Raw genomic sequence first — 26,611 nt, forward strand, 5'->3', positions numbered from 1 at the left:
TCCTCAAAAAACTAAAAATAGAAATGCCATAGTAATTCCACTCCAAGGAATTTACCCAAAGAAAAGATCCCTGATTCAAAAAGACATATGTACTGCTATGTTTATCGCAGCATTATTTATAATATCCAAGATATGAAAACAACCTAAGTGTCCATCAGTAGATGAATGGATAAAGAAGATGTGGTATATATACACAATGGGATATTATTCAGGCATAAAAATAAAACAAATCCTACCATTTGCAACAACATGGATGGAGCTAGAGGGTATTATGCTCAGTAAAATAAGCCAGGCGGAGAAAGACAAGTACAAATGATTTCACTCATTTACAAAGTAGAACAACAAAGCAAAACTGAAGGAACAAAACAGTAACAAACTCAGACTCCAAGAAGGGACTAAAGGTTACCAAAGGGAAGGGGTTAGGAAGGTTAGGTGGAGAGGGAGGGAGAACGGGATTAAGGGGCACTATAATTAGCACTCACAATGTAGGTAGGGCACGGGGAAGGCAGTATAGCACAAAGACAAGTAATGACTGTAGCATCTTACTACACTGATGGACAGTGATTGCAATGGAGTGGGGGTTGGGGGCTTGATAATATGGGTGAATGTTGAAACCTCAGTGTTGCTCATGTGAAGCCTTCATCATAAGATTGTATTATCAATGATACCTTAACTTAAAACAAAGTTAGCTTCTATGTTTTCTACTCAATTTTTGTACATTTCACTGTATCCTTATATACTGGTGAGTATTTGAGTGAGATATACGTAAGTACCGTATAATTCAGAAAGTTGTGCCTTGTCTAACATGTAGTAGACAGAAGTTTGTTAAATGAACTGTTAATGAACATGTAAAAATGGAAAAAATACATGGTTATTTGTGAAGGAGGTATTTTGCTTGATGGGTGAAGTCTTGGCAGTTATGTTCAGGGGCTTTCCAGTTCCACGGGGAAATAGTCCCCTGGGAATCGAGTGCCTTGTGCTGTGACTGACACGTGCAGACCCACAGGAGAAGTTTGGAGGGAGGTCTGAGCAGTACCAGGTGCACCATGCACAGAGAGAGAGAGGATAGTACTGAACATGCTGAGTGCTGCCGAGTACAGAGCCCTGCAGGGGACACACGCTTGCCCTCGCTGTCCTGCTGAAACTGCACATGTCTTGGAGCAGATGCTGCCCCTGGTGCATTTGTTTGCAGGAGGAAACAGCCGGGAGCCAGCGTCTCCGCTGCTGTGATGGCCTCGTCCACGCCCCTCTGCTGCATCACACACCTCTTTGGGTTTACTAAAGTGATTTTGCTTACACATGGCGGTGTGAAACAGAAAACTGGAAAGTGTTTCTAGAAGTAATGACAGATCACAAGCCGGGGGGACAGTCACTGCCTTCCCCTCCATTGCTTACTACGGTTGGCAGGCACCCCTTTCTGGTCATTATTCTGAAGGTGTGTGTTTTTTCTTGTACAGAAAAAAATGAGGCCGAAAACATAGAGGAAAATGAGGAGCCTTTCATAGCCCCTTTGGGGCTGAACGTGCCGCCTGACGTGGAGCTGGTACGTGTTCCCACCTCACAGGACTGTCACCTATCCTTACTGTGTACACAAGGCACTGTCCTAGTCATAGCTGCTTCATGGGGAGATAATGCTGTAGAGTGAGTTAATGGGGGAGAAACCACATCCCGCCTGTTTCCCTCTAAAGAAAAAGGGAGGAATTATAGCAAAATCAATAGAACAGAGAATCAGGGACTTGAGGAGCTGGCTGTGTCAAGAGATCAGATGGTAGAATCCCCAGGTTTTAACAGCATGGAAAAACCAAGCCAGAATTAGTGGTGTGTAGACTCAGCCACATTTAAACATCAAAACAGTGCCCAAGGCAGCATGGCTTTCTGTGAAGTTGCTTTGTTCTGGCTTTTTCTCAGCTGGATTTTGAGGGCACTTAAGATATGTCTTTCCCTATATGTGTCTCCCTGGCACTCTTCCACCCAGCTCTCCTCTTCCTCGTGGTGAGGGCCCTGTGACATCTCCAGGCTGCCCTGGTACTCACAAGGAAAACTTGGTTGGCATTCCTCTTGGCCTGAGCGCTGTGCTGCACTATAGCTACTGGTAGAGCTGAGTGTCCAGTTCACAGTGCTCTCACCCTCGTATTCCAGCCATATCCTGGCATCATTGCAAGCTTTCTACATTCCAGGCGCTGTGCCAGCTGCTTTGTATGTATTTTCTCATTTAAAGCTAATGACCTCAAGAGATAGCTATTGTTATGTTCCCCTTTCACAGTTGAAGAAAAAGTGAACAGTCTGGCTAGTTACATAGAAGGCATGGTCATAAGTATTGTGCCATGGTGAGTTCCCATACTTTATGGGATTTTATGATTATTCGGGATGTTTAAAATCTCTGTCCCGTGAACATACTTGGGAGGGATATCCGTGCTCAGCATGATACACTCTTTAGTGTCTCCAAGCCTTCTGCAAGTGCCATGGACACAGGCACTCTAGATTATTGCTGTGTCCTGCGTCCTAAATCTTGGGTATACAGTAGATGGTGAAAACTGCTCAAAGGAAGAGTCTTGTATCCTCTGCACTGTTGGCTGCTACCATCCTGGCTCAGCTCAGCAGGCGTGTGATGGTTCTTGCCCTTGGTTTTCACACAATGACTGGAGATATCAAAATAGACCTTTTAATTCCTGCCTCCACCCTCCTTTCTTCACTTATCATTTACATAGCCTCTCATCCTCTTTCTTTTTTTTCCTTAAACATCAGAATAAGTATTTCTTAGAATCTTGCTGAGTGAAATCACTGTTTAGGTTTGCTCTCCCTGTTTCCACCATTGATCAACGTGATATAGTTAAAGGTGAAAATGTTATCTGAAGATCTGATATCCTCAAACTACATTAATAACATCGTTGTGCATTGTTACATATTTTGTTCTGGTATATGTAACTAATTCTACATGAGAAGCCCGTTAAAATGGGTTATTCCCTTACATATATTTCAAATAATGCTTTTTAAGGTTGACTATATGGGATTTTATTTTTGATTTGAAAGACTTTTTAAACTTTTATGCAAATACAGAAGTACAATAGGCCCTATTGTCTTGTTTCATTCCTATAAAGCATTCAATGGCTCTATAGGTTCCGCCAGAATAAGCCCCACTGAGCTGTTCAGTGGTCTGCCAGAGTTAAGCCTGCTGCTGCCCATTCGAGAACAAGATAAGCCTTAGTGTTAGTGATTTGCTCCTTGATATTAAAAGGGTTTCTTCTGGCATAATTATAAAATAATCTCCTGAGAAGGAAATTGTTCTGATTGCATGGAAACTGCAGTCAAGCACTGACTTGGTTGCTGGTGTATAGCTTCTTTCCTTACGACAGTGTTGGCATTTCGCATGAGAGTCTTGTTTTGGTGACCAGAGGCTGAAACGGTTGGCCTGTGTTTGGCCGCTGCTGCCTTGGTAGGCAGGGGCTGCTCACCCTCACCCCCAGCAGGTGTGGGTGCTTGGTAAAGGAAACAGGCCCTTCTGGCTGGTCTCAGCTTCTAAACCAAGCTTTTAGGTGAGAGTCTGGTGACTGCAGTTTCTGAGGTTGGTACAAAGAGTTAAGTAGTAGTTGGGAATTTTCACAGGCACTCTGGGAGGCGTGTGTTGGTGCCGCGGCCAGTGCTGCCATCCTCAGTGAGCCCCTTACAACCCCTGGGCCTGTCCACTGGGTCTCTAGACTCCAGCCCTGGAGGAGGCCTCAGCTCTGCTGTAGCTTTTCGCAGTGACTCCATGTACATATTCTTATGTTTCAAGGGAATAAGGAATTGTTTTTCCACAAAAATGTAGCCCAGCATTGTTTGTCCCAACTGTGTTTTCGATCATCTGTCCCTTTTCCAGGGACCTGAACGACCATCCATGTCACCTCCTAAGTTCTGCACACACCTGGCCTCTTTCTGGGGGTGCTCTGCTCTGCCCCTACTTGTGTTGTCTTGTGTTGGTGCCCCCCCACACACGCACTTGGCATGCACCAGAGCACTGCTAGAAGGTAGAGAGTCATTCAGCTACTGAGAGGCTGCAGATGGTACTGATTGAGTTCCCAGCTCAAGCGATGTCTGCTTGTGTCCTGTCTCAGGTGCCCAGGGTCTCATGGGCCCACCTGATCTGCGACACCAGAAGGAAGTACACAGCTCGGACAGGCATTTCTAATGGAAATGTGTTTGTTCAAACACATTGTATGAAAAGAAGGTAAAGGGAAGGTTGCAGGATGTTCTTGCTACCCTGTACCTTTCTGTTTGTGGATCAGTAACGGCACCTCCTAATAACCGTTCTACTGGGAACTACATTCCCTTAGCCTGCACTGTAATGCTAGTGCTGCTGTGAGGGAGACTCCTTGGTTTCCGGTTTCCAGCTGAGAGGTGCTGTGTGCACAGAAGTTAAGAGCAGCTGCTCTTGAGTCGGGTATTTGAGGTCAGGCCCACAGTTCCAGAGCTCTAAGCTACAAGAATTAAGCTGTATTGTATCTCATTCAGATTAGAGTAGTATTGTCCCATAATTTGGGTGCTTTGTTGCCACAGATAGGGGTGGGGAGAAAAAAAAGAAGTGTGATTTACTCTTTCATTCCTATGGAGCTCTTGCCTTTTCTTTGGAATTCCTAAGGGCTTTCCAGATATGAGTGTTAACCGTGGCCCAGTATGTGGTGTGCATGTCTGCTCTCCAAGCACTTTGTCTTCACTCTATCCATCTCTCTCTCCTTAAATACATGCAGAACTTAAATACATGTATGAAATCATACATGTCACCATAGCCCTCTATGGCTTTAAGATTTTCAACCATTCCCACCCCTAAGACTTTTTTAAGTGTTTTCCTATATTTTATGCTATTACTTCTACAATTTTGTGTTTACAACTGAATTGTTACTTTATCTCTTAATCTGATATTTACTTGGGGTTCTGAGTACAGTAGTACTGAATTTTTCCTCCCTTATCATAAAGAAGGAAGCTCCTGGGGTCCTTCGTTTATTTATCCTGCCTTCCATCCCATGCAGCCCATCCACCCAACCCCTTAGGAATCCGAGCTCTAGCATTTTCCAAAGGTCTTAGGAAATCTTTTACTAGTGTGGGTTTCTTGACCTCTCATGCTTTTCTCCTATTCCCTGACACCTGCTATGGAGTTTTTAGAGCCATGTTAATAGAATTTTGGAGAAGTTAGTCTGCCTCCTTGGGCTCAGTCACTTTCTAAGGCTTCCCATGGGATTTAAGTTAGAAGAGCATTTCCCCTTAGTTTTTGTAATGCATTCATAGTTACATGCTGGCATATCCTTAAAATCTCATTTTATAGTAGGAATAATCATATTCTGAAACGGAAGAGGACTTAGCTAAAACTTGCATGCTAGAGAGCAGACTGTTTGCAGACCAGGCATCTGTGCCTCGCCTCCACTTGCCATGGTAGCAGATCACACAGCATGTTCATATGGTGATTTGTGAAGTTCCCTGTACATTGTTCTTTAACCATGATAGCCATAATGTTACATCATAAATGGGCCTACTCTTAAGATATTTTAGACTGACAGCTTGGTTTGGTCAACAGAGATCACCTCCACTGGAGGGAATCATAGTTTCCTTGCAGGGTCAGTACTCTTAAGTGATTGTTTAATAATTGACATGTACATGGAATATACTATTCCAAAAATTAGTCTTCCTGTTTAGCCAAAGCCAATGGAAATCTAGATTAGGATCTGTATTTCAATGCACAATGGTCCTTTAATGTAGAATCTAGTTTGGGGAATTAGTAAATAACCTTAATTATAGGGAATCCTATATTTCAGTGTGAAGAACATTATTAATTCAGGAATTAAATTTGGGAATTAAGGCATATATGTTTTATGCAGGATGTGGCCCTGAAATTACAGTAAGCATCTTAAATGTTTAACTGCCCATTTTAATGAGAATAATTTCTCATTTTATTTGCATGTAATTTCCAAGGGTTAATCTCTTCATTGATATTAAAGTAGGTTAGATGTGTGGCTTCCAACTTTGGGTCTAACAAATCCCACATGTGGATAGGAAATGCTAAGCATGTGACCTGACGGAAGACCCAGCCCCATTTGCAAGAAAGAGGCAGGCTTTGATTCCTTGTGGTGACCTATGACCTCGCTGTAAGGCACCAAGATGGCTCCCCCAGTAAATGTAGGGGAGACCTTCCCTATTTGACCAGAGCACACCAAGATGGGCTTCCGTTTGGGAGTCTTCTGTAAGTGGAAATGTCAATGAACTGAAGCCCCAAGCCATGTCTTATACTGGGACCAGGAAGGAGGAACATGGTGAGGAAGGTTTAGGTACAGAAGGAAAGATGGGTGATTGTGTGGCTTTCTTCACATGTTCAGAAGGGCTGTTTTCCAAGTTATAAAAACTAGTCCCAGCTAAGAAGAAAAGAGGGGCGATTCATAGATCCTTGAGAAACTTGCTGAAATATATTTTCCTCTCTCTAGAAAAATGCAAAATTCACATACACCTTCTAAGGATTCACATCTCCCCGGACCTCACTGTAGAATCCAGGTTAAAGACCTCTGTTATGTTGGAAGTATGTTGATTTGGTGCAAAAAAAATACTGCCTCCCATCAGTTCTGTACAGAGCTGGAGTGGCTTGCCTCCACAGGTGCAAAATTCAGAAGTAGACTGGGTGCCACATAACCAGGGGCAGCGTGAGTCAGTTCAAACTGGGCTCTTTCCAATTGCAGTGTCTTGTCTCTTATCATAATTGACAATAGAACCAGGGTTATTTTTGTTTTAAGTCATGCGGACAGTGGAAAAGGGGAAAACTTGCTAAACAAATGTGTGTTTTCTCATAGCCACCAACAGCCAAAATGCATGCTATCATTGAGCGCACAGCCAACTTCGTGTGCAAACAGGGAGCACAGTTTGAAATAATGCTGAAAGCCAAGCAGGCCCGGAATTCTCAATTCGACTTTCTACGTTTTGATCACTACCTCAATCCCTACTACAAATTCATCCAGAAAGCTATGAAAGAGGGACGCTATACAGTGCTGGCAGAGAACAAAAATGAAGAGAAAAAGAGTATGTGAGAGTGTTTTTGCCCTGTGTAGACTCTGGCCTGTGTTGCAGGTGGGAGGGGAGGGAAGGGCCACCTCTGGGAAAGTATATAGATAGTCAGTCTTACAGATGCAGAAACTCCCATACATCTGCCAAGTCCTGCCACTAGCGTGCCATTAAACCTACTGGTGCACCTAGAGAGCACAAAACTTTTCTTGATAAGTCTTGGAAATAGATTCTTAATACTTTTATAGATAGGTGAAATACAGTTGAATATTGATGCTATCAGAACATGGTCATCTATGTTGGAAATTTTTCCTCTCATTTTGGTCCTTATCATTTCACAAAGCAAATAGTGATTCATGCCTCACAGAGCAGTCTAGCAGTACACATGCACTGCAGTGCCTAGGCCTGGATTAAATTATACTCATCCACATAAATGGAATGGCTGACTTTACTTTTTTTTTTACTTATCTGTGCCTTCTATTGTTTTTATAACAATATCTAACTTGTAATTCTTAACTCCAAAGACCAGTTAGTATTTTGAATAACATTCAGAGACAGCAGTCTCTCTAGACACATACATCTGCCATGAAATTTTCTCTTCACCTGCAACATGATTTTCTCAGAAACAGTTGTATAAATCTTATTACAGGTCTCATCTTCTCCATGTTTGTTTTTACAGTTTTTTAAAAATAATCTGTTGCTTCATTTTACCTTTCATAAATCAGTAAGATATTACCTTTTTTCTAAAACATTAAAATATACAGTGGCTCCAGACTAGTAAACACTAGAGGGAAGTTGCCAGCCAGGCCATGGTCATGCTCCTTTATGTCCACCTGGCTTTCTATTAAGCAACTTTGGTGGCAACACTACAAGGAATATTTTCCAAAGATGTTTTTTGGATAGATAACCAAGAAGTGACTACATACAGCTCTGCCTTTGTCTGCTAGGTTCTCACATAACTTATTTGTATGTCGTCTCTCACCGTACACCAGAAATTTGAAATGCACTTTTGCTTTCAGAGTCAGGGGTCAGCTCTGACAATGAAGATGATGATGATGAGGAAGATGGGAATTATCTGCACCCATCTCTCTTTGCTTCCAGAAAGTGTGACCGCCTGGAAGAACTGATGAAGGTTTTATCTTCTTGTTGATCTGTATTTTCTATGCCGTAACAAGACTCATAAAGGAAGCATTTCTGTTTTATCTTATCATCCGGGTATATTTTGCATATTTTTTTTTTTGCTTGGTGCAAAGGATTTGCCTCCTTTATATCTTACATATCCCATTTTATAAAATTCACAAGCATATTACTTCCATTTTACAATTTTACTGTTTGGGATATTTAGAATAAGTGGGATATTGGCTAAGACTGGAAGAGTGTTCTTGTCATGCCAATTTTATCATAATCAGGTTGGATTTTATAAGAGTACAGAAATTGCTGCCCCCTAAAAGCATATGTGTCTGTCTTCTGAGCCTCTCCTCTTCCTTCTGTAGGGGAGTCACTCAGTATCGTGTGGTTCATCCACACCACTCCTGCTGTCTGTGATACAAAAGCAGAAGTTTGTTAGACTCGCACTCAGGGTGTGGCTGATCCCTGAAGGGAGTGAATGTTGATTGGTTGGACTTAGAAGCTATTACAGATTGAAAATCGGAAGTTGCTCTAAGGAAGGACAAAGTTCAAGTTGCTCGTGAACTTGAATTCTCACACTGTTCTCAGTCACAGACTTGTCCTGCCCACCCTCCTTCCGTTACTTGTCGTTATTAGGAAGATCAAAGCCATCAATACGCTCAGTCCTCTGGATGACAGACCAGCCAGAGCACTAGGCCACAATCAGTCAGCACCTCCCTGTGTGCATACACAGGTATATGCACTTGTGCACACAAGCTTAAGTTTTTCTGCAGCACATGCAATATGTCTAAGGTTAAGTGGAGACTTCTTGCCACAGAAGAGTTTTGTGTGACTCAGAGTACAGGAAATGTTGTGACATATGTCCTCTCTGTCTGCAGCCTTTGAAGGTGGTGGACCCAGATCACCCCCTTGCCGCACTGGTCCGGAAAGCCCAGGCAGACAGCCCTGCACCTGCCCCACCCCCCGCAGATGGCGCAGCCCCTCAGCCCTCCCAAGTGGAGTACACCACTGACTGTGAGTACTCTGCTGTGTGCCTCTGGCCTGTAACTACACAGAGCTTAACCAGAAGGGTGCCACCATGGGTGTGAGGCAGGCAGGGCAATCTGGTAGAAGCACCACAAGCAGCTCAGGTCCCTTGGGTCTTGATGTTAAGTCATCTTTAGTGTGTGGCCTTGTCCTCTTGCTTGTCACCTAATGCTGGCAAAATGGCTGCTCCATCTCCAGCATCAGTTCTGCACTCCATAAAGGACAAAGAGGAAGATCAAGGGCAGAAAACAGGTACCATTGACTCTGCCTCTCTTCAGAGACCTCCCAGAAGCTGTGCCTGGTGACTTCCTTTAGCTCTCCTAGGCCAGGACAGGGACACATGGTCTTCCCATCTGCAGCAGAGGTTGGGAAATGGGCTTTCAGCTGGACACACTGCTGCCTAAACAAAATCAAAGTTCTGTTAAGAGCAGGGAGAGTGGACATTGGTGGACATGCAGTAGTTCTGCCATGGTTGCTTTCTTAAAAAAGACAGCTTAAGATGGTGTATCCTGTGTGCCGGAGTCCAGCTCCAGCCGAGGTGTGGGTCACAAAGGAAAGGACAGCATCGGCAAGTGAGGAGATGAGTGAGGAGACGAAACACCCAGTTAAGGTTGTAATATCTCCTGACATCAAGCAGCAGGGTTTTTATTTTTATATCTTTTTAAGGTTTACATAATGTTATACATTTTCTTTGATCATGGGTGGTACAATGTTTTTTCCTTTCAATTTTTGTATAATTCCGGCTCATTACAAATGTTATCATTTTTTTGAACAGCTTTCTTGTAACATTTAATGTTTAACTTTCCCTTAACTTTTTTGGCCAGAGATGCAGGTTACGTGCTAGGTGCTAAACAGGAAATGGCATAAGACAGCGTGTGGGCTAAGTGTGTGGGCAATGATTTTTACTTATAAGCATGTAAAATTATATAGAGTTTAAGATATGTGTCTAAGGCTATATAAAGTTTAAGCAGGTTATATATAAATGCAAGCTATATGTCTTTTGGTTATTAAGTGTAATGCTATATTATTAATTAATTATTTAATTAATTATTAATTAAATCTTACCTTACACATGTGGGTTGAGGCTTACATCCAAAGTCTAGGGATGGTACTCTTATCACCTACAAGTTTTAACATTCTTCAACATTCCTTTGAATATAATAAAAACACCTTATCCTTTCATAATATTCATTCCACAATTTTAGATGTTTATACCTTTCCTTCTGTATTTACAGGCACTAGGGCCTTGCAGTCTACTTTAATCTTTCATATAATGACACTAAATCTGTTCTTACTACCTTACCATTAATATAATAATATTTTGTCATGAATTTATTATAAACTTCTATATATGGGATATTTATAAATGTAAGTCTTACTTATTTTGCTCATAAATTTTTTCTTCAAAGGGGATACTCTTCTAATATAAGCAACATAAAGGGGGCTGTGGGCAATGGGGACTATTAATCTTTATTACTTTGCTGTTTCATATAAATTTCTTGGAAAAATGGGTTTTTCTGTGGGGGTTTTTCTATGGCCCAGTTTACCATAACTCCTGGTTAATCATGTTCCAATTGTTACAAAAGGAAGAACAAACTGCATCTAGTTTTGAGAGGCCCGGGTTGTTCTGCCTCACTTATTTGTGGCAATATGCCTGGAACAGTTGGTCCTGTAATACTGCTTTCATTTCCGGAATTGCTGCTTTGATCAATATTTTGGGTTATATTATTTACTAAATATGAATAAATCTTAAATACATAAGATTTCCCATATATGAGCCCAATCACCAACATCATAACTGCAAAAATAAGTGCGGGAATTAGCAGGGGCCAGCTGTGAGGTTTCCTGTTTTCAGGATTCCTCCTCGTGCCTGGACCTTGTCAAACAGCATGAGCAGCATGGCCCGTGCCACCTGTGTACCTCAGAATTAGTTACAGTTCCGGTTATTCTGGCTGATGTCTGGTTCTGTGTCTTTTTACTTACTTAAAGATCATTACTAGAAGACAAATCTTGAAGTTACATTCAGGAAGTCATTTGGAAGTAGTTGACCTTGGTCTCATTTTCAGGTCTTACTGAAATTACCATATTCAGATGTTAACTGTTAGATGAGAGAAGGACCTTTAGCAAAGCTACAGGAAGTCATCTGTTCAGCCCACTTCACTTGGAAATGTGATACAGTGAGTCCATCATAAGCTTGTCACTTTCAGTCAGAGATCAGAAAACCAGCCTGAGATTAGTTCTCTTTTAAAATGTAGGCTGCTTGTTACTCAGGACCAAGCTATTGTTAAAAACCATCACCATGTCATTTTGTGCTTCCCTTGTAGCAGGGACATGCAGTGATGCGGAATTCTGATGTGCTAAATTAACATCTGGGGCTTAAAGCCCATTTTTTGAGTGAACTTAACACATGTGAACTAAAAAGCCTCTCAAAAGCACCTAGAATGAAAAGTACTCCCGGTGGGGATTTCTTTATAGACAGCCTACACTGGCAATCCAGGGGCCAGCAGTGCCCTGGAGGCCCTGCGCCCAGCTCACACAGTCCAGGGGGTAAGTTCACAGTGCATCATCTATCCAGCTTCCCTTTTCAACCTGTCATCGAATTACCATAAGTTAAATGCTATGTCCATGCATCTCCATGAGATTTTTAAAGCTAGTGAATTTTGTTTCATGGAAAGGAATAGAAATTTGGGAGTGGGGTGACCATCACCTAACTGCTCTGCTTATACACAGTTAAATCCCGAGTTCAGTAATGGTGTGGTGTGTCTGCAGACCCTACAAGACTGGGCAGGAGAGGGGGCATAAGAAAGCCTACATGGGCAGGCCCAGTGTGACTGCTCTGTGACTCCAAAGAGTTTTACTCTGAGATGATGTGGTCTGATTGGTGACAATGGCCTGGGCCCAGTAACGGCATTGTGAAAGATCAGAGGCTGAACAGGTTCCAGGAAACTCAAACAGGGGTCCTCTTACATGGTCCTACCAGGGGCCCCAAAAGGTGTGACAGCCCCTGCTCCTGGGAGAATCCTCTGCTTGTTCTGTGCAAACCCTGCCTCAGCCCAAAGGTGTGACCTCCTGGTTCCCTGCCTGACCCAGTGACCCCAATAAGAAGTGCTCCATCAGGGGGCAATTGTTAGTAGCCTTCCCCTCAAAGTGACAGTTTTGATGCTCTTGTCCATCACATGGTGTGTGTAGAACGGGGCTTTATGGACCATACCTGCTGTTAACAGCTTGGCCTGTGCTGCAGGCCAGCCTCATGTCTAGGCTGTCTGGCCCAACAGAGATGAAAAAGTCAGTGCTGACAACCTGTGGCTAATTAGATGTAAATTGTGGCCATACCAGAGGGCAAGGACCAAGTTCCAGGTGTGCCAAGACCATGAAATCCAGAACATTTGGGTGAAATATCTCCACCAATGTCAGCAACAGATTCACATTTTGTAAAAATACAAGGCAGTCCAACAGAACATATGGCAGACCGGGTGCTCCTCATGGGTGTCCACCCAAGCCCGGCTTCCGCTGTGGATGCAGGGGTCGGGGGTGCGGGCTGCAGCAGTCTCCATAGAGACAGTGCTCACTGCTGCCCGGAGACTAGAGCAGGACTCTAAAGCACCCTTTGGGTCTCCCTGTACATATAGGTCCCCAAAGGTGAGAACAGTGTCAGTAAAGTGGGGAGGACAGAGTTGGACTCCAGCCAGGTGAGAAGCCAGCAGGCAGTGCATCCCGGGACCTGGCTGCAAAGAGGGGCAGGGCCAGGCCCAGTGGAGAAAGCCTCCCCATGAGGGTCCCTCCATGAGCATCAGGGGGTTGCCACGTGATCCCTTCCCAGAACCCTGGGGTTGTAGTAGGAGAGGTGGCCTAATAGTTAGACAGGCAGCCCCACTGTCCCAAGGAGCCATGGGCTAGAGACTTGGGTCTGTTGCAGAATAACGCCTAAGTGGAAACTAGCACAAACAGGCATTCAGGTTCTCAGTGGTGTTTGCTTTTATCTATGGTTAGTCTCTGGTTATCTAAAAAAATAGCTAAAATAGGGAAATTTTGAAAAAGAGGAACAGTAAAGGAGATTTGCCCTTTGGAATAATAAAGGAAGGTGCTACAGTGGAAGACCACAGGGCCTAAGTAGCTGGTGGTTGGAAGAACGCTTGTTGAGTAGAGCAGCTCTAAACATGCTACAGATGACCGGAGATGCCTTTAACTTGAAACATGAAAGTGTTCTGCTGGCCCCTCTTGCTGTGGAGCCACGGCCTGCCTTCTGACAGCATCCTCACGGCAGCCACCTGGCAAGCTGCTCACTCCAGGCCGCAGGCTGGGAAGTGAGGTAGTACCAAGTCCCCAAGAGCAGATGCCGGGTTTGTGTTCTCTTATATCAAGGCGTTTATGCTTGTCTCTCCCTCTTCTAATTCCACATAGTTTTTTAAACATTTGGCTTTTTTTTTTTTTGCTATTATTAATGTATAATTACATGAGCAATATTATGGTTACTAGACTCCCCCTATTATCAAGTCCCCACCACATACCCCATTATAGTCACTGTCCATTATAAACATTTGGCTTTTTATCTGATCTTTCTAAAAGATTCAGTTTCATTTTCATAAAAACATTCTCTTTTCTCAGATTTCATCCATTTGCATAAATGTTAGTTATGTAATTGACAATAATTTAAAGTGGAAAAAATAGTTTAGAGAAAAACTCTGCTGGTAAAAGCAAAAAGGTCCAGCCTTCCAGCCTGCTTCATGTGTGGTCACCATGGTGCCAGCTTTTACCCAGCACAAAAACCAGGAAAGTCTTCAGATGGAAAGAATGAATGGGTACCCAGAGACAGAGTCACCCAGAGACACGTGCCTGCAGGGGACGCACGGCAGACTCAGGGAGAGGTATCTCTTGAAACGGGGAGTTTAGAAAACAGGCCACATTAGAGCCTCACCTTTTTTATGCAGCAGCAAAATCACTTCTAGACTAAGTGCAGATGTTGCAGATGTTGCAGATGTAAGAATTCTGGGGGAAGTCAGGATGCCTTAGTGAATAAAGAATTTTGAGCTAACAGGCAACATTATGTTCAATGAATGGGAAAAATAGAGCCATTGAGAAAGCAGAAAAAGCCAATATACAAACACCTTCTGCATTAAAGTAGGGTTTGAAAAAGTAACAAGCCCAGAGGAAAATGAAGTGCAGTGTGGGCACACAGGCACAGAGGGCCACGCCTTCCTTTCAGTGTTTAACCTTGCTGCCCACTCCCATGGCATCATGTCTGCTGACTTTAGAGCGTAAACTCCATAGAAAGTGAAGCCCAGTGTTTTGTTTCAGTCAGACTGCAGCAAATGTATCAAGAACACAAGACTCTGAATAATAGCAGAAAGGTGTACACTTGCAGGCACACAGAATACTTTGGAATTGTGAATCTTAGAATAAAATCAAGGTTTCTGGGCTGTTGAAGATGTTATTTCATATATACAAGTTTGAGTGTCTTAATTACAGAGATTAAATGAAAGAAGAAAGATGGAACCTACAGTGACATGCAAAGTTTCAGCTGTCACATGCACAGAAAGGAAAGGTTAACGGGCATTTGCATCACTGGTGGGCATGCAGATATGTGCTGCCAGTGTGGAGGGCAAGCTGGTGGTGGTCCTGATGCATGTGCCTTTGACCCAGGGCTTTTCCTTTAATCTGCAAATGCACGTGTAAAGGTAGAGCCACAGGAACATGCATTGTAAGATTTGAGTAATAGCAAGAGACTGAGGTGCCCTCCACTTCCGTGGAAGACCTGGAGCAAGCAGCGGGGTGCACAGGACCAGGAAACAGGAGGGCACCTCACTCAGCAGCACCAGGGCAGGCTCTGGGTGAAGCTCAGGAGTGGGGGGTGGCTCCTCCTGCTCCCCTCCCACCAGTGCAGTAAGGAGCCGCAGGTCCGGGGCCTCCATCCCACATGCTGGGTGCTGCACTTTGGCCTACATGGCTCACCTCCCCAGGGCGGGTTTCTGGATGCTCCTTCTGCCGCTGTCCCTGGACCCAAGTCCAAGCAATCAAGGCTGTCACTGACTTCAGTGCTCTGAAGCTGAAGCAGTCCCTGTCACAGCACTTCCCTCGCAAAGGCAGGTTCACTGAGCCTTCTGCTCTGTTCCCTGCTATGCAGTGTTTAAGTTTCCTCATACTTACTCTACTGGTCAGAGACTTTCCTAGATTTTGGCAGCCAAGGAAGAAAAGGTCTATTTTTATTTTAAAAGCATTTCCCTAGATGCTCCTTAAATATAGACATATAAAACTGACAGGTTCTTTAGTTTATTAGCCACAGTTAACTGTTTTTCATGCTCTTTATTCCTTGTTATTATTTGGTTGTCTTCTGCTATTTAGCTATAAATCCTTGCAGAAGAGTATAATAAATAGTTAATTATTCAGGAAGCAATAATACTGAAATACTGCCCACTGTTACAGCATGCAGTTTTTTAAAAATAAATGCCAACTCAGTCTTTTTAAATGTTTCATTCTATAAATAACTTAAGTGAAATTAAACCATATCACGTGGCTAGACTAGATATTTTCTTGCTTCTATCCCAGTTTTTTTAATGTGGTTTTGCTGCTGCTGTTTAAGGCACTCTTTTTTTCTGCAAAGTCATGACCTTGAAATGCTTTCCTTACCCTCCAAACCCTTTTAAATAGCCTTATTGTAAGTCAAGGAGAAGAAAGTAAAAATGTTACCCAAGATTCCACCATCCAGAAAATGCCATTTTTAGCATGAAGTGAACATTACTGACACAGTGGAAAAAACTGAGGTAATTGTGATAAATAAAGAAGGAAAAAGAGAAACTCTTCTATGGGTTTAGAGATGGAAGTACTATGTTAAGGTGGAAATAGCTTTTTAATTTTACTTCAATTGAAAATAAAGTGAAGTAGTGTCGGAACTTCAAAGTTTCCTTTCAGACCTCAAGGTTCAATTATAAAGATTAGGGTAACATTAGAGTGATTGGAATTACAGATTTTAAAAAAATCTTAGCCATTATTAATTAACTATGGAACCAGAGGGAATTTTAAGTGCTCACAAAATACACTCCCCTCTCCTCCCCCACCCCCGCTTTGCTCCTGCCCTAACTCCTGATGGTTTGCGAGCTGTCACATCCACAGTGGGCAAGTGTGTGCCTGATGTTACATTCTGTTTGGAACTGTGGCTCCCTGGCGACTTAGTCCTGGTTCTGTGAACTAGTGTTTGCATCTGCATGTCTCTATTTGAGGTCTTACCTGATTCCTCTCTTGGTTGTTTGAATTTCATAGACAAGCATGTTTTTACGAGGGTTCTAGTTCTTGAATTCTTGGCTACTTGAAAAGTGCCCGCCATCCACCCTTGTGTTAAAAGGAAAACTTGCTCAGGTGTAAAATTCCTGGGAAGCATTTTCTTGAGTATTTCCTGAGATCTTTGTAAAGCAGAATCTGACAGGTCCTTCCCACCATAGAGAGACCTGGAAGAGCTGACTTGCCACTGACAAGTTGTGTGGGTTTGTTATTTGTTAATTGGCTGGTTTTCCCAATTGCTACTGGGTGCTATTCTCTGAGATCTCTTGTGTGTGGAAAAGTGGTTTTTTTTCGACATAAATAGCAGCTTGGCCAAGAATAACATCCTTAGTCATGCTTGCCTCAGGCCCAGGAGTGCGGCTGAGTGTGTTCTGGAATTGAGAGTTGCTGTGAAAGAGACAGGCCAGTCAGTCCCATCTTCCCACCCTCGCCCCACAGGCAGCTGCCTTTTCTGGTGGAACATCTGAAGAGTTCTTTGCTCTTGCAGTTCAGTAACGCAGTCAGCACTAGCCCGTCTCCTGCAACCCTTTGGATCAAAGATTCCGTTCTCATGTCGGGGAAGTTACTGTCTGTTGCACCTCGGAATACCTTTTCTGTTCCACTTGTTGGCTTCTCTGCTTGACAAACACCACTTTTCTTTTTTCGTATCAAACTTTTCTTCTGTCTGTGATTCCCTTTCTTGCTTTAATTTGCTTCTCTTTTGTATTTAGCATGATGACAGCCATCTTGGGCCCCTTCTGTGTCACTGCCTTAGGTTTTTAGCCACATCTGTTAATCGCAGTTTAGAATTTATTGGTTCTGTAGCGCTGTTGTCCTGATCCTCTGTCTTCTCAGCTCTGCAGGATGGGCAGACTTCCTGTGTGAAGGTCAGGTAGGAAAGATTTTGGCATCTCAGATCAGCCAGCCTCTGACACAGCCACTCCCTCTGCTGCCATGGGAAAGCTGCCAGAGACTGTCACACAGGCAGTGTAGAGCTCTACTAGAGCTTAACTTATGGACACTCAAATGAATTCCATAGATTCTTCACACCATGAAATATTGTCATTAGTTTTCAGACATGTAAAAATGTAAAAACCATCCACGTTGTCCCAAGCTGCACAGAAGCAGACAGCAAGTGGCCCCTCTGACCCTGCTCGGCACTGTCCTGTTCATCTAATTGCAAGTTTTACTCCATCTTCTTTGCTTTTGATGGAATTCCTGTCTCAACACCTTTGTGGCTGAGAAAACTTAGAAGCTGCTTGGCTTCTGTCTCCTTCCAGACTCTTCCTTGGCTTTTGCCGTACCCCTCTCCTGGCTGCTTTGGCTGTGGTGTGCCCACAGGTTGCCAGACCTGATCCTCTCCTCCTCCACTGCCCCCTGGCAGCTCCGCTCTGGACCACCTCCCATGCTGTGGGCAGTTCCTCCTCAACACTGTTCTTGCCTTTGTTGGAAAGCCATCCCCCTGCTCTCTTGTGAGAGCCTAAAAATGCCCTGGGACATCAGCAACCCTGGGAGCATATCCATCTGACAGTGAGGGCACTGAGTCCCCAGGCCCTTCCAGTCCCCCTGCATGCTTCTCTTGACTGCGTGGTTCATGTTGCAAGCTTGTGCCACTTGCTTTCTTCACAAAGAACTCTCTAGAACCTGTCTTTATATAACCCATCTTCAAAGCCTCAAGACAGTATTAAAAATTTTAACAATTTTTACGTGAGATCACTGACAAAGACTTTAAGTAATGGTTAGGAACAGGCTTTTCTAGAATAAAGTTTTATTTGCCAAAAAATGAGGTAACACTTTTAGACTTTGGGCTAAAATTCTTAAATATGATTGGTGGGGGTCTTCCAGCTTTACAGTTGTGGTATTTTTGCATTGCTACAGAAGTCTTTCAGATTTTCCTGTCCAGTTGGTGACAGCAAAATAAATCTCCTGTTATTTGAGGATTTTTTTTAAACATTCAGTTGCCTGGAAGTCATGACGAAGTAAGTAAAACAGGATGGCTCTGATGAGCTGGGCCTTGGCACGTGAGACCCATAGATAGCCATGGTCCCTGTCTTTGCCATGGCATGGATAGTCAGGGTTTATCTCTGCTTGAAAATATTCACACAGTGTGATGGTCTGAATGATAAATGGTCCAGGCATTTGGGGGATGGAAGGCCAATGATAACATTTTCCTTTAAAACTGTGAACTTGGCATTTTAAGGAGTTTTGCGTTTATTTGCACTTTTTTCCTTGCAGTGCAAGATTGTACCTTAGAGCTGGTAGATATGTACCCTACCTAAACAGTGACCAGAGGGGATCTCCCAGGAGTTCTTGAAAATTTTCTGAGTCCAGAAGGTGAGGCCAAAAGTCTTGAGAACAGATGAGGAGACAATTGAGTGGAAAAAGAAACTTAAGAAAAGGCTTTCAGCTTTGTTTTTCTCTTACTCCACTTCCATAGGACCCAGAAGGGTTTTTGTCTCCCATGGGTTCTTAAGCACCTTCCTTATTACCTGGAAAGTGCAGAACTCAGTAATAATAGCAACTACTAGTAAGTTGTGTTGTTGATGCTCAGCATTTAAACTTGTAACCCCACCCTCCTAAAAGGTCGAGGTCTTTAGTGTGAGGAAAGCCTAACTTTACTTGTAGGCAGAAAAAAATTTTCAGATCAAGGAGACTGCTGTTGTCTGAAGGACCTTAAAGTAGTACCGAGTTCAGGAATCTGAATCTTCAGATATGAGTGAAACCTTTAGTAAGGTTTATTTTCATAAAAAGAAGTAGTGTTGTAGAATTTTACATTAGATTGTGAGATCACCATGAAAAGTATTTATTGTGATATTGGTCTGTCAGCCAAGTAACTGTGGGAGGTGGTAGCTCCTGGCTGCCCTTCGTGCTATGGTGCTTCTGAGAGGGTGGCTCCTGAGTGCGGCTGTCTGCAGGCAGTTCTGCTACTTAATGGCTTCCCTCAAGAGTCTGGTTGGAATCTTGATAGAGATGAATGAATGGAACTCATGGTTTGGGAAATTCACTACAATGTTGCATGTTCTGTGCATAGCATTACATACAAGACGTTTATTGGTTGACTGTTAATCTAACTTGGAGACCAGATCCCATGTTAATGTTAGAGAACATGCATGCCACCCTCTCGATAAGCCCTGTGTGTCCGAGAAATCTGAGTAAATGTGGACAAAGACTGGAAGGGAATACAGGAAAACCCAAATAATGGTGGGATTAAGAACAGATTTTTACTCCTATAACTTTTCCATACTTCCGGAAATATTTTTGAAATTATCAGCCACCCAAGTTATAAGAGCATTTCCAAACAGCTTTTTAGAAAATTCCAGTTTGTGGAGAGGGTGAAGGTGTTTTAGTAAGTGTGGGATCCCCACAGGGGTTGCCACAGCCTGCAGGCTGAATACAGCCCACTGCTTGTGTTTGTGTGACTATGAGCTAAGCTTGTGTTACAGTCAGCACGATGATGGGGAACACTGACTGTGAACCCCTAGTAAGTGAAATGCCACCTCTAATAAAGAGAATTCTCTTAGGCCCATATTATACCCCCACCCCCCAAAAAAGTAATAATAATAATTATATCTTGAATTTCATTAGTTAAAACTGTGGGAATTTTTTTCTCATTATATGAGTACCTATAGAATACCTTTGGTTTGCCTCTCAGCCACAAAAGACTAACATATTGACTGTCTGGATCTTGGTAGGAAAAGTTTGCCAGCCCCTGCTCTATCCCAGCATTAATTAGTGAGAAATCTGAATATAAATATTCTCATTTTATTTAACTCCTTTTTTATGATATCCCTACAAACTTTAAAGTTATAGTGAAGACTGTTAAAAAGTCCAGCTTTTACAGTATGTAGTAGTTTGTGTACCTCCCTGTGTTGACACAGATCTTTGTCCCTGTGCCTGACCCTGTGTTCTTGCTCTTGCCCCTGGGCTGTATAACGGAGATCTTGAGTGTAGTGCGTCCAAAGCAGGACTCGAGACTTGCCCAGAGCATCGCCATTCAGGGAACAGCACTAGCATTCACACCAGTTGTTCTTCCTCTTGCGCATACATCCCCTTGTGCATGTCCTTGGGGACCACGTTCAGAACCTTTCCTGAATCTGCCACTCCTCATCACGTTCTCTCTGGTCCAGCCGCCACCTGTCTGGCCCTCTCGGCCTTGGTGCTGTCCTCTGGCAGCCCAGGTGATCCTAACACACAAACCCATCTCCTCACCTCTCCTCTCAAAATCTAATGGTTTCCCATCCTATTTGAGCTCCAGAAACAAACTTTCACACCAACTCACTCTGCCCTGCCACACCATCCCTCCTGCTCCCAAGCGTACCAAGTGGGGTCTGACCAGGGGCCTTTGCCCCGGCTGCTTGCAGGCCTCAGATGATCTCCCACAGAGCTCTTCCTTTCGAGCCAGCCCTTGCCAGCCCCCACCAGCCATGCAGCCTGAGGGTCCTTTCCCTCCCCTGTACTGCTGTGCACATCCATGACATCATTTCATCTGCTCTCCGGTTTGCTTCCATCTCACTCTTGCTGTGCTAAAGGTCCAGATGGCAGAATTCATCTGCTGTATATACTGCTGGGCCCCTAGCTCCTAGATGACCCTGCCACAAGAACATAGTTAATCCTGGCTGGGTAGACAGACGAATGGACAAGCCAAACAAATACACTGGCGAGGAGCCTGAGAGATGTGGTCTCTCAGCTCTGCCCCAGCTCCCTGTGTAAACAGGATAAGGCACTTAGGTGTCATCTTTTTGTTATGATTAGGATGCTTTTAAAAACTGCTTTACTCAAAATAACATATATATTTTTTAACTCACATAAATGCTTTTTGTGGAAAGTATTTGTCCACTTTCCTCTCACTTACCTTGTTTCATTGCTTTTACTTTTAATAGTTTGCCTTTGAATTTTGATGGTTAGTGCCATATCTCTAATTAACACACTTATGCCACTATTTCTGGATTTAGTAACTTTAGATTTTATGACTGATGATAATGCAGCTCCTTTGTGCTGCCACAAAACTTCCCCTCACCCCAAATTTTACTGGGTTTATCATATATTTAGTTTCTGTTTTAGTTACTCTGTGACTTTAATATACTTAAACTAACTCTATCTTGTCTTCTGTCCCGATTCCTCTGTGAAGTTCTGGACCTATCCCTTAGGACTTGTATTAGAAGAGTCCCAGTTGTCAGATGCTATGGGCAGTCAGCCAGCAAAGCTGCTTTTACTCCTAGCTTAGCATTTGCAAAGCCATTTAAAGATGTGGGCTCTTTCTAATGGTACCATCTCTGAGCAGACCTAGATTCTGGATGCCTTGTGTTTGCTGCTGGATGCATATGCAGAGTGAGCGTTTCTGGTATGTCAGTGGTTGCAGTCATGGTCTACATTTTGAAGGCACTTAGAGCTGTATTTCTTGAGCTCTCCCTTCCTGCTCCACTCTGAAGTGGCTCTGTTCTCAGCCTGCAGCCCAGTGTTCTCCTCTGACCTCCCTCCTTTGTTCTGTGTATTTGTTTATTCCTGTGTTTTCCTGGAGCACATTGTCCAGTAGCTTACCAAGACAGAGTACACAGGAAGACAGTTTTCCCAATCCTTAAATGTCCAAAAATGCCTAATTCTGCCCTCACATGCAGTAGATGGTTTGGACGGACTTAGCATTGCAGGGTGAAGAGTATTTCCTCAGGTTTAGGAAGGTTCTGGGCCGCTGTCTCTTAGTAGCCTTTGCTTCTGCTGAGAAGCCTCACACCTCTCTTTCACACATGACATTCTTTGAACAAATGGGCATCATGGTCATGCTATGCCAGAAATAGCAGGGCACAAAGTTCTTCCATCATGGGACATCGCAGAGAAACAGGAGTCCCGGCTAGGTCAGCAGTTCTGGTGGATCTAGTCAGGGAGGGCCTCTGAGCCAGTGCCGCCCAAGACCACAGGCCTGAGGAAGCCAGGTGAGCCTGGTGGTTATCCACAGGCCCTGAGTGAGTGGAGAAGGGGTTGGGGAGCAGTGGGACATGAGGCAGGGCAGGCCCTGTGCTGCACCTCAGGCAGTTGCTTGAACTCTGGCAGTGAGGCAGGAGAGTTTCAGGCAGAGGAGGGATGTGTCTGGGAAGGCAGGGCAAGGGCTCTGTCTCATGTGGGCAGGGTACCCGGCCTTCAGAGCAGGAGTTGGGAGAAGGGCCAGTGGAGTAGGGTGAGATGTGGGTTCTACAAGAAGACAAGGTCCAAGCTGTCTCTGGAAGGAGGCACTGCCACTTCCAGTGGCAGGGCTGCAGGGGTGGGAGCATGGGGAGAGCCCAAGGATTCAGCTCAGGGCTCAGGTGTCTGAAGCACTTGTGAGGTGTCTGATAAGGGTGTTGAGTAGGCAGTTAACATAAACATTCAGCTGTGGGCTGAGAGAAATGCTGTAATTATGAGGCACAAATAGTCCTGAAAACCACTGAACTGCCTGGGAGAACCCCAGAGAGGCATGTCCGTGGAGACTGTCTGGCGCGGCCCAGTGAAGGAGTGGGCATGGCACTGACCTGGCATGGACAGGTGGAGGCCATCTGCTTGTTGCTGCTTCAAATACACTCAGCTGGTGATGCTCAGTTAGTGACGCTTGTGCAGAAACACAGAGTGTCTTCTGAACATTCTAGTGTTAATAATACAGCTGGTTTATTAAGAATGTGCCTACTTTTCCACAGAGCTCAATAAAGCTATTCTTGTTCTTAGACACACGTTTATCTTTCTGTGTTGGCTCTTAATGCAGAAAGGATTGCTCACCAGTCTTCTAATCTCCAAGACCCCTTCCGTGCCAGGACTCTCTTCCAGGAGTGAAATTTGTGAGATTAAGATCACATAGAAATATCAGTAAATTGGCTGTGGTTTTTGCAAGAAGTCATTTGGGTAGAAGGGCTTTGGAAGATAATTAGGCAGGCTTATCTGGCCTTGTGCTGTGTAGCTCTGTATATGTCTTAGCACATGCAGAGTTGTGGGAGGGAGGCTTAAGAATGCCCAGTGTTTTCGGGCAGCTTGATTTTCCTTTCAACTGTACTTGTCTAAGGGCCATTGAAATTTCTCTCTTGGATTTATTTGGCATAGGTATTGGTGGTACTCACAGTGTTGATTAGTTAAATCACATAAGCATTTAACTTAGTGTAAAACCAGATCCCCTCCTGGAAAATTCAACCAAAAATCCTGAGAACAGCAGCACACTTGGTGAGGTGTATTGTGTCTGCAGCCCGGTGGTAAAGAGCAGGCGGCCTTTGGGATTCTGCACGCCCCCGTTCATGTCTGGGATGTGAGGCAAGCTTCAGGGAACGTCATCTTGGAGCACCCAGACCTCTGCCAGTTCTTTCCATGGTGCAGCCCAGGGATTCTCAGAGCTTAGTGTTCATGAGAAGGTCTGAGTTGGAGGACTGTGTACGAAGTAACACACATACTCTGGTGGCCATTTCTAGAGCTGTCTGACCCTGCTGGGCTTCGAGGGTGAGTCTTCAAAGAGCCTCTGTAATAGGGTGATGTCAGTGTGCCAGGCTCCTTATTCCTTGTGGAACGTCTGAGCACCAGGATGCTGTAGGGGGGGGGTGCAGCTGGCTGTCAGCTGGCTTCGCTCATTAAATGCTCGTGGAGAGCCTGCCTGGAGCAGGGAGCTGTGCAAGCACCTCACATTGTTAAGACGTGAGCCCTGAGGTCAGCAGCTGTGCCAGCAGCCCTGGCAGTTCAGGGAACTGCCCAAGGCTGTGTGAGCATCTCTGGCAGGGGGCTCCCTAGGGTGGAGGTAAAACTTAAGAGGGGCTTCAGGGCAGGTAGAGACACTGCACAGAGAAAGAGAGTGTGGTGCTGGTCACTGTGGGACCCAGAGGCCCAGGGCCACAGTGCTGTGACCGGCAAGGTGTGGGTCTCAACTGCAGTTTGCCCTGTCACTGCCACATCCCGCCAGGCCAGTGTCTGTGGGGAGAAGGCCAGAGACAACCTTCTCCCTAGATCTGTTCACCCCTGGCAGCCCATGCAAAGATCCAGCAAAGAAGAGCTCATGTGGTTCTGGTTCAGCTGGTCGTCGCTGCAGCTGGATGCCCCTGAGGTCCTGTTCACCTCTGCACAACGTAATTACACTTCTGTTGGTGAGGCTCCCAGGGTGTGTGGGTGAGAAGTGGAGAGGTCCTGCACATGTTTACTTTAGGTCGTGTGTGGCATTTCTTTCCTGTGGGCCTCCCCACAGTGGGTCCTGGGTGACCCCAGGCTCACCACCCGCACCTACTTTTTAGCAGAGGAGTCCCCATGCCCCAGGTAAGGTAGGTTGAAGGTTTAGGAGATGCTTTTGGGCTTGGGGGTTGGTTTCATTTTTCACACCAGGAAATAGAGCCTTTCCTCTTGTGAGCTCAGCTTTGCTTTTAGATTTTAAATGGTATTTTAGCCAACATTTTCAGAAGTTTGTAGTGGGTGTATTCCTGAGTTAAACCTGCCTTCTGGCTGGCACTGCTGTTTTTAATGCTTCATTTTAATTTAACGTGATGGGCAGCGCAGGAAAGTCATATAGGCTGATGAATAATCTGCACACTAGTACTTTCAGAGGAGTGGCATTAATTTGGAAAATAATTCATTCACTTCTGTTACATAAAAAACACATTAAGTTGCAACTGCATAACATATACTGTCAATTAAAACATAATTGCAGGCTGGGTTTTATGAATTCTCTGGCCCATTTGTTACGGCTTTGATTTTAAGTGTACTACTACTTGTTTTTAGGCAAGAGGCTGCCTGTCCAGGACGGGGCATGTTGTGTCTGTCCTATTAAAGTGTGACACTTTGGACTAGGTAGTAGCAGGCTTGCCATCCCCTCTCTGGGGACACGGGGTTGCACTGGGGTGTGGGAGGTTGGGGTTACACTGGAGACCAGGGCATTTCCTCATTTCCTCTGCAGCAATAGCGCTACCCAGGCAGTGAGAGGAAGGAGCTGGGTCATCTGAGTGGGGTGGGTAGGAATAGTAATTCCATTCTTCCAAGGATAATGCTGTATCCCAGAAGCATTGCCTACGTATGAAAGCCTGATTTGGTTGGGAGGAGCTAACGCTGGAACCACCCCATCTGTTTGTCTAGCCAACGAGTGTGTGCTGAGGGCTGGGTGGCAAATCCACCAGCCTTTCCTGCGGTTCACGCCCCCTCCCACACTTGCATTTGATGGCCTTGTCTGGGCCCTGCCTTCCTTCAGAGATGTGATTTGAATGTTTCTGTGCTGAAGATCGTGTGGTGAGAACATTGGGCCTACATGTCTTATTTCGAAATTTCGGAATATTGTTGTTAGTGTATAACAGTGTTGCTGGAGCTGGAGGGCAACAACTTGGGAGACACACATGTATAATTAATAAAAAGCAAGCTAACAGCTGTGAATATGCCTGCAGCACATGAATTATGCAGTCATTTTAACCTAAGAGGGAAAAGCTGTGATGTGGCCATTACTGAGAAATTTTGAATTGCTAAATGCTGATATTTTCCCCTGTGAGTGTACATTACTGGAGACCATGGTCAATGTACATTTTTTACTGTTTGTAAATGTTTTTGTTTTAAAGGGAACTGTTTGAAAATCAAAATTCTCTAATTAGAAAAATCTCACCATCATTTGATGAAAAGGAAATTAAATCTCTGTGTAGTCAGAACTAGTTTATCTGCAACAGGATTAGAAATTAAAATTATTAACTAGATCATTGAATCTTCTGTGATGTGCCTGGTTTTGAATACTCCCCCCGCAAAGAAAGATGAGTAGACTTACAAGACTCCTAATTCCTGAAACAGTGAGCTGCCAATCTACAGGTATTTGCACATGTGCCCAAAAATATATCGGAAGCTTCTGTACGTCACTGTTTATAGCAGCAAAGCCCCTAAACAACCTCAGTGTCCATCAGTCCTTCTTAAATAAATTACAGTGCATCCATGTCTTGGGGGTGGAAGCATGCAGTAGTTACAAAGTGCAGCTCAGTTTTACAGAGGGGGTGATGTCCTGCCAATGGGTTTCAGCCCTGGGCAAGTTCACTATGGTTTCAGTGAGACCAAAGAACGACAATGGAACATTCTTGGGGTAAGAGGGTTTATTACCCAGCTTGTTCTCCCGGTGATAGGTTGAGCACTAGAATTATGCTATAAACCTCCTTCATCTCTGCCTCCACCCAGAGCACTGGGCAGAGATCTTTATAGTGACTCAGTCAGTAATAGCTTATTGCCTACGGGTGTGGAAGCA

The 26,611-nt window shown here is 44.3% G+C and overlaps 1 protein-coding gene across 3 annotated transcripts in view; it reads left to right on the forward strand.

Annotated features, from left to right (window-relative positions):
* SFSWAP (splicing factor SWAP) overlaps nt 1–26,611 on the forward strand; it is an 83,090-nt gene that overhangs the window by 6,855 nt on the left and 49,624 nt on the right. For all 3 annotated transcript variants that reach the window (XM_037014145.2, XM_037014146.2, XM_037014147.2), the window contains exons 4-7: nt 1,458–1,543; nt 6,807–7,032; nt 8,034–8,146; nt 9,021–9,156. In XM_037014145.2, the coding sequence (XP_036870040.2) occupies nt 1,458–1,543; nt 6,807–7,032; nt 8,034–8,146; nt 9,021–9,156 (561 nt within the window). The remainder of the gene's footprint in view (nt 1–1,457; nt 1,544–6,806; nt 7,033–8,033; nt 8,147–9,020; nt 9,157–26,611) is intronic.

This window comes from Manis javanica, chromosome 15 (assembly GCF_040802235.1).
Source record: "Manis javanica isolate MJ-LG chromosome 15, MJ_LKY, whole genome shotgun sequence".
Classification (NCBI taxonomy): domain Eukaryota; kingdom Metazoa; phylum Chordata; class Mammalia; order Pholidota; family Manidae; genus Manis; species Manis javanica.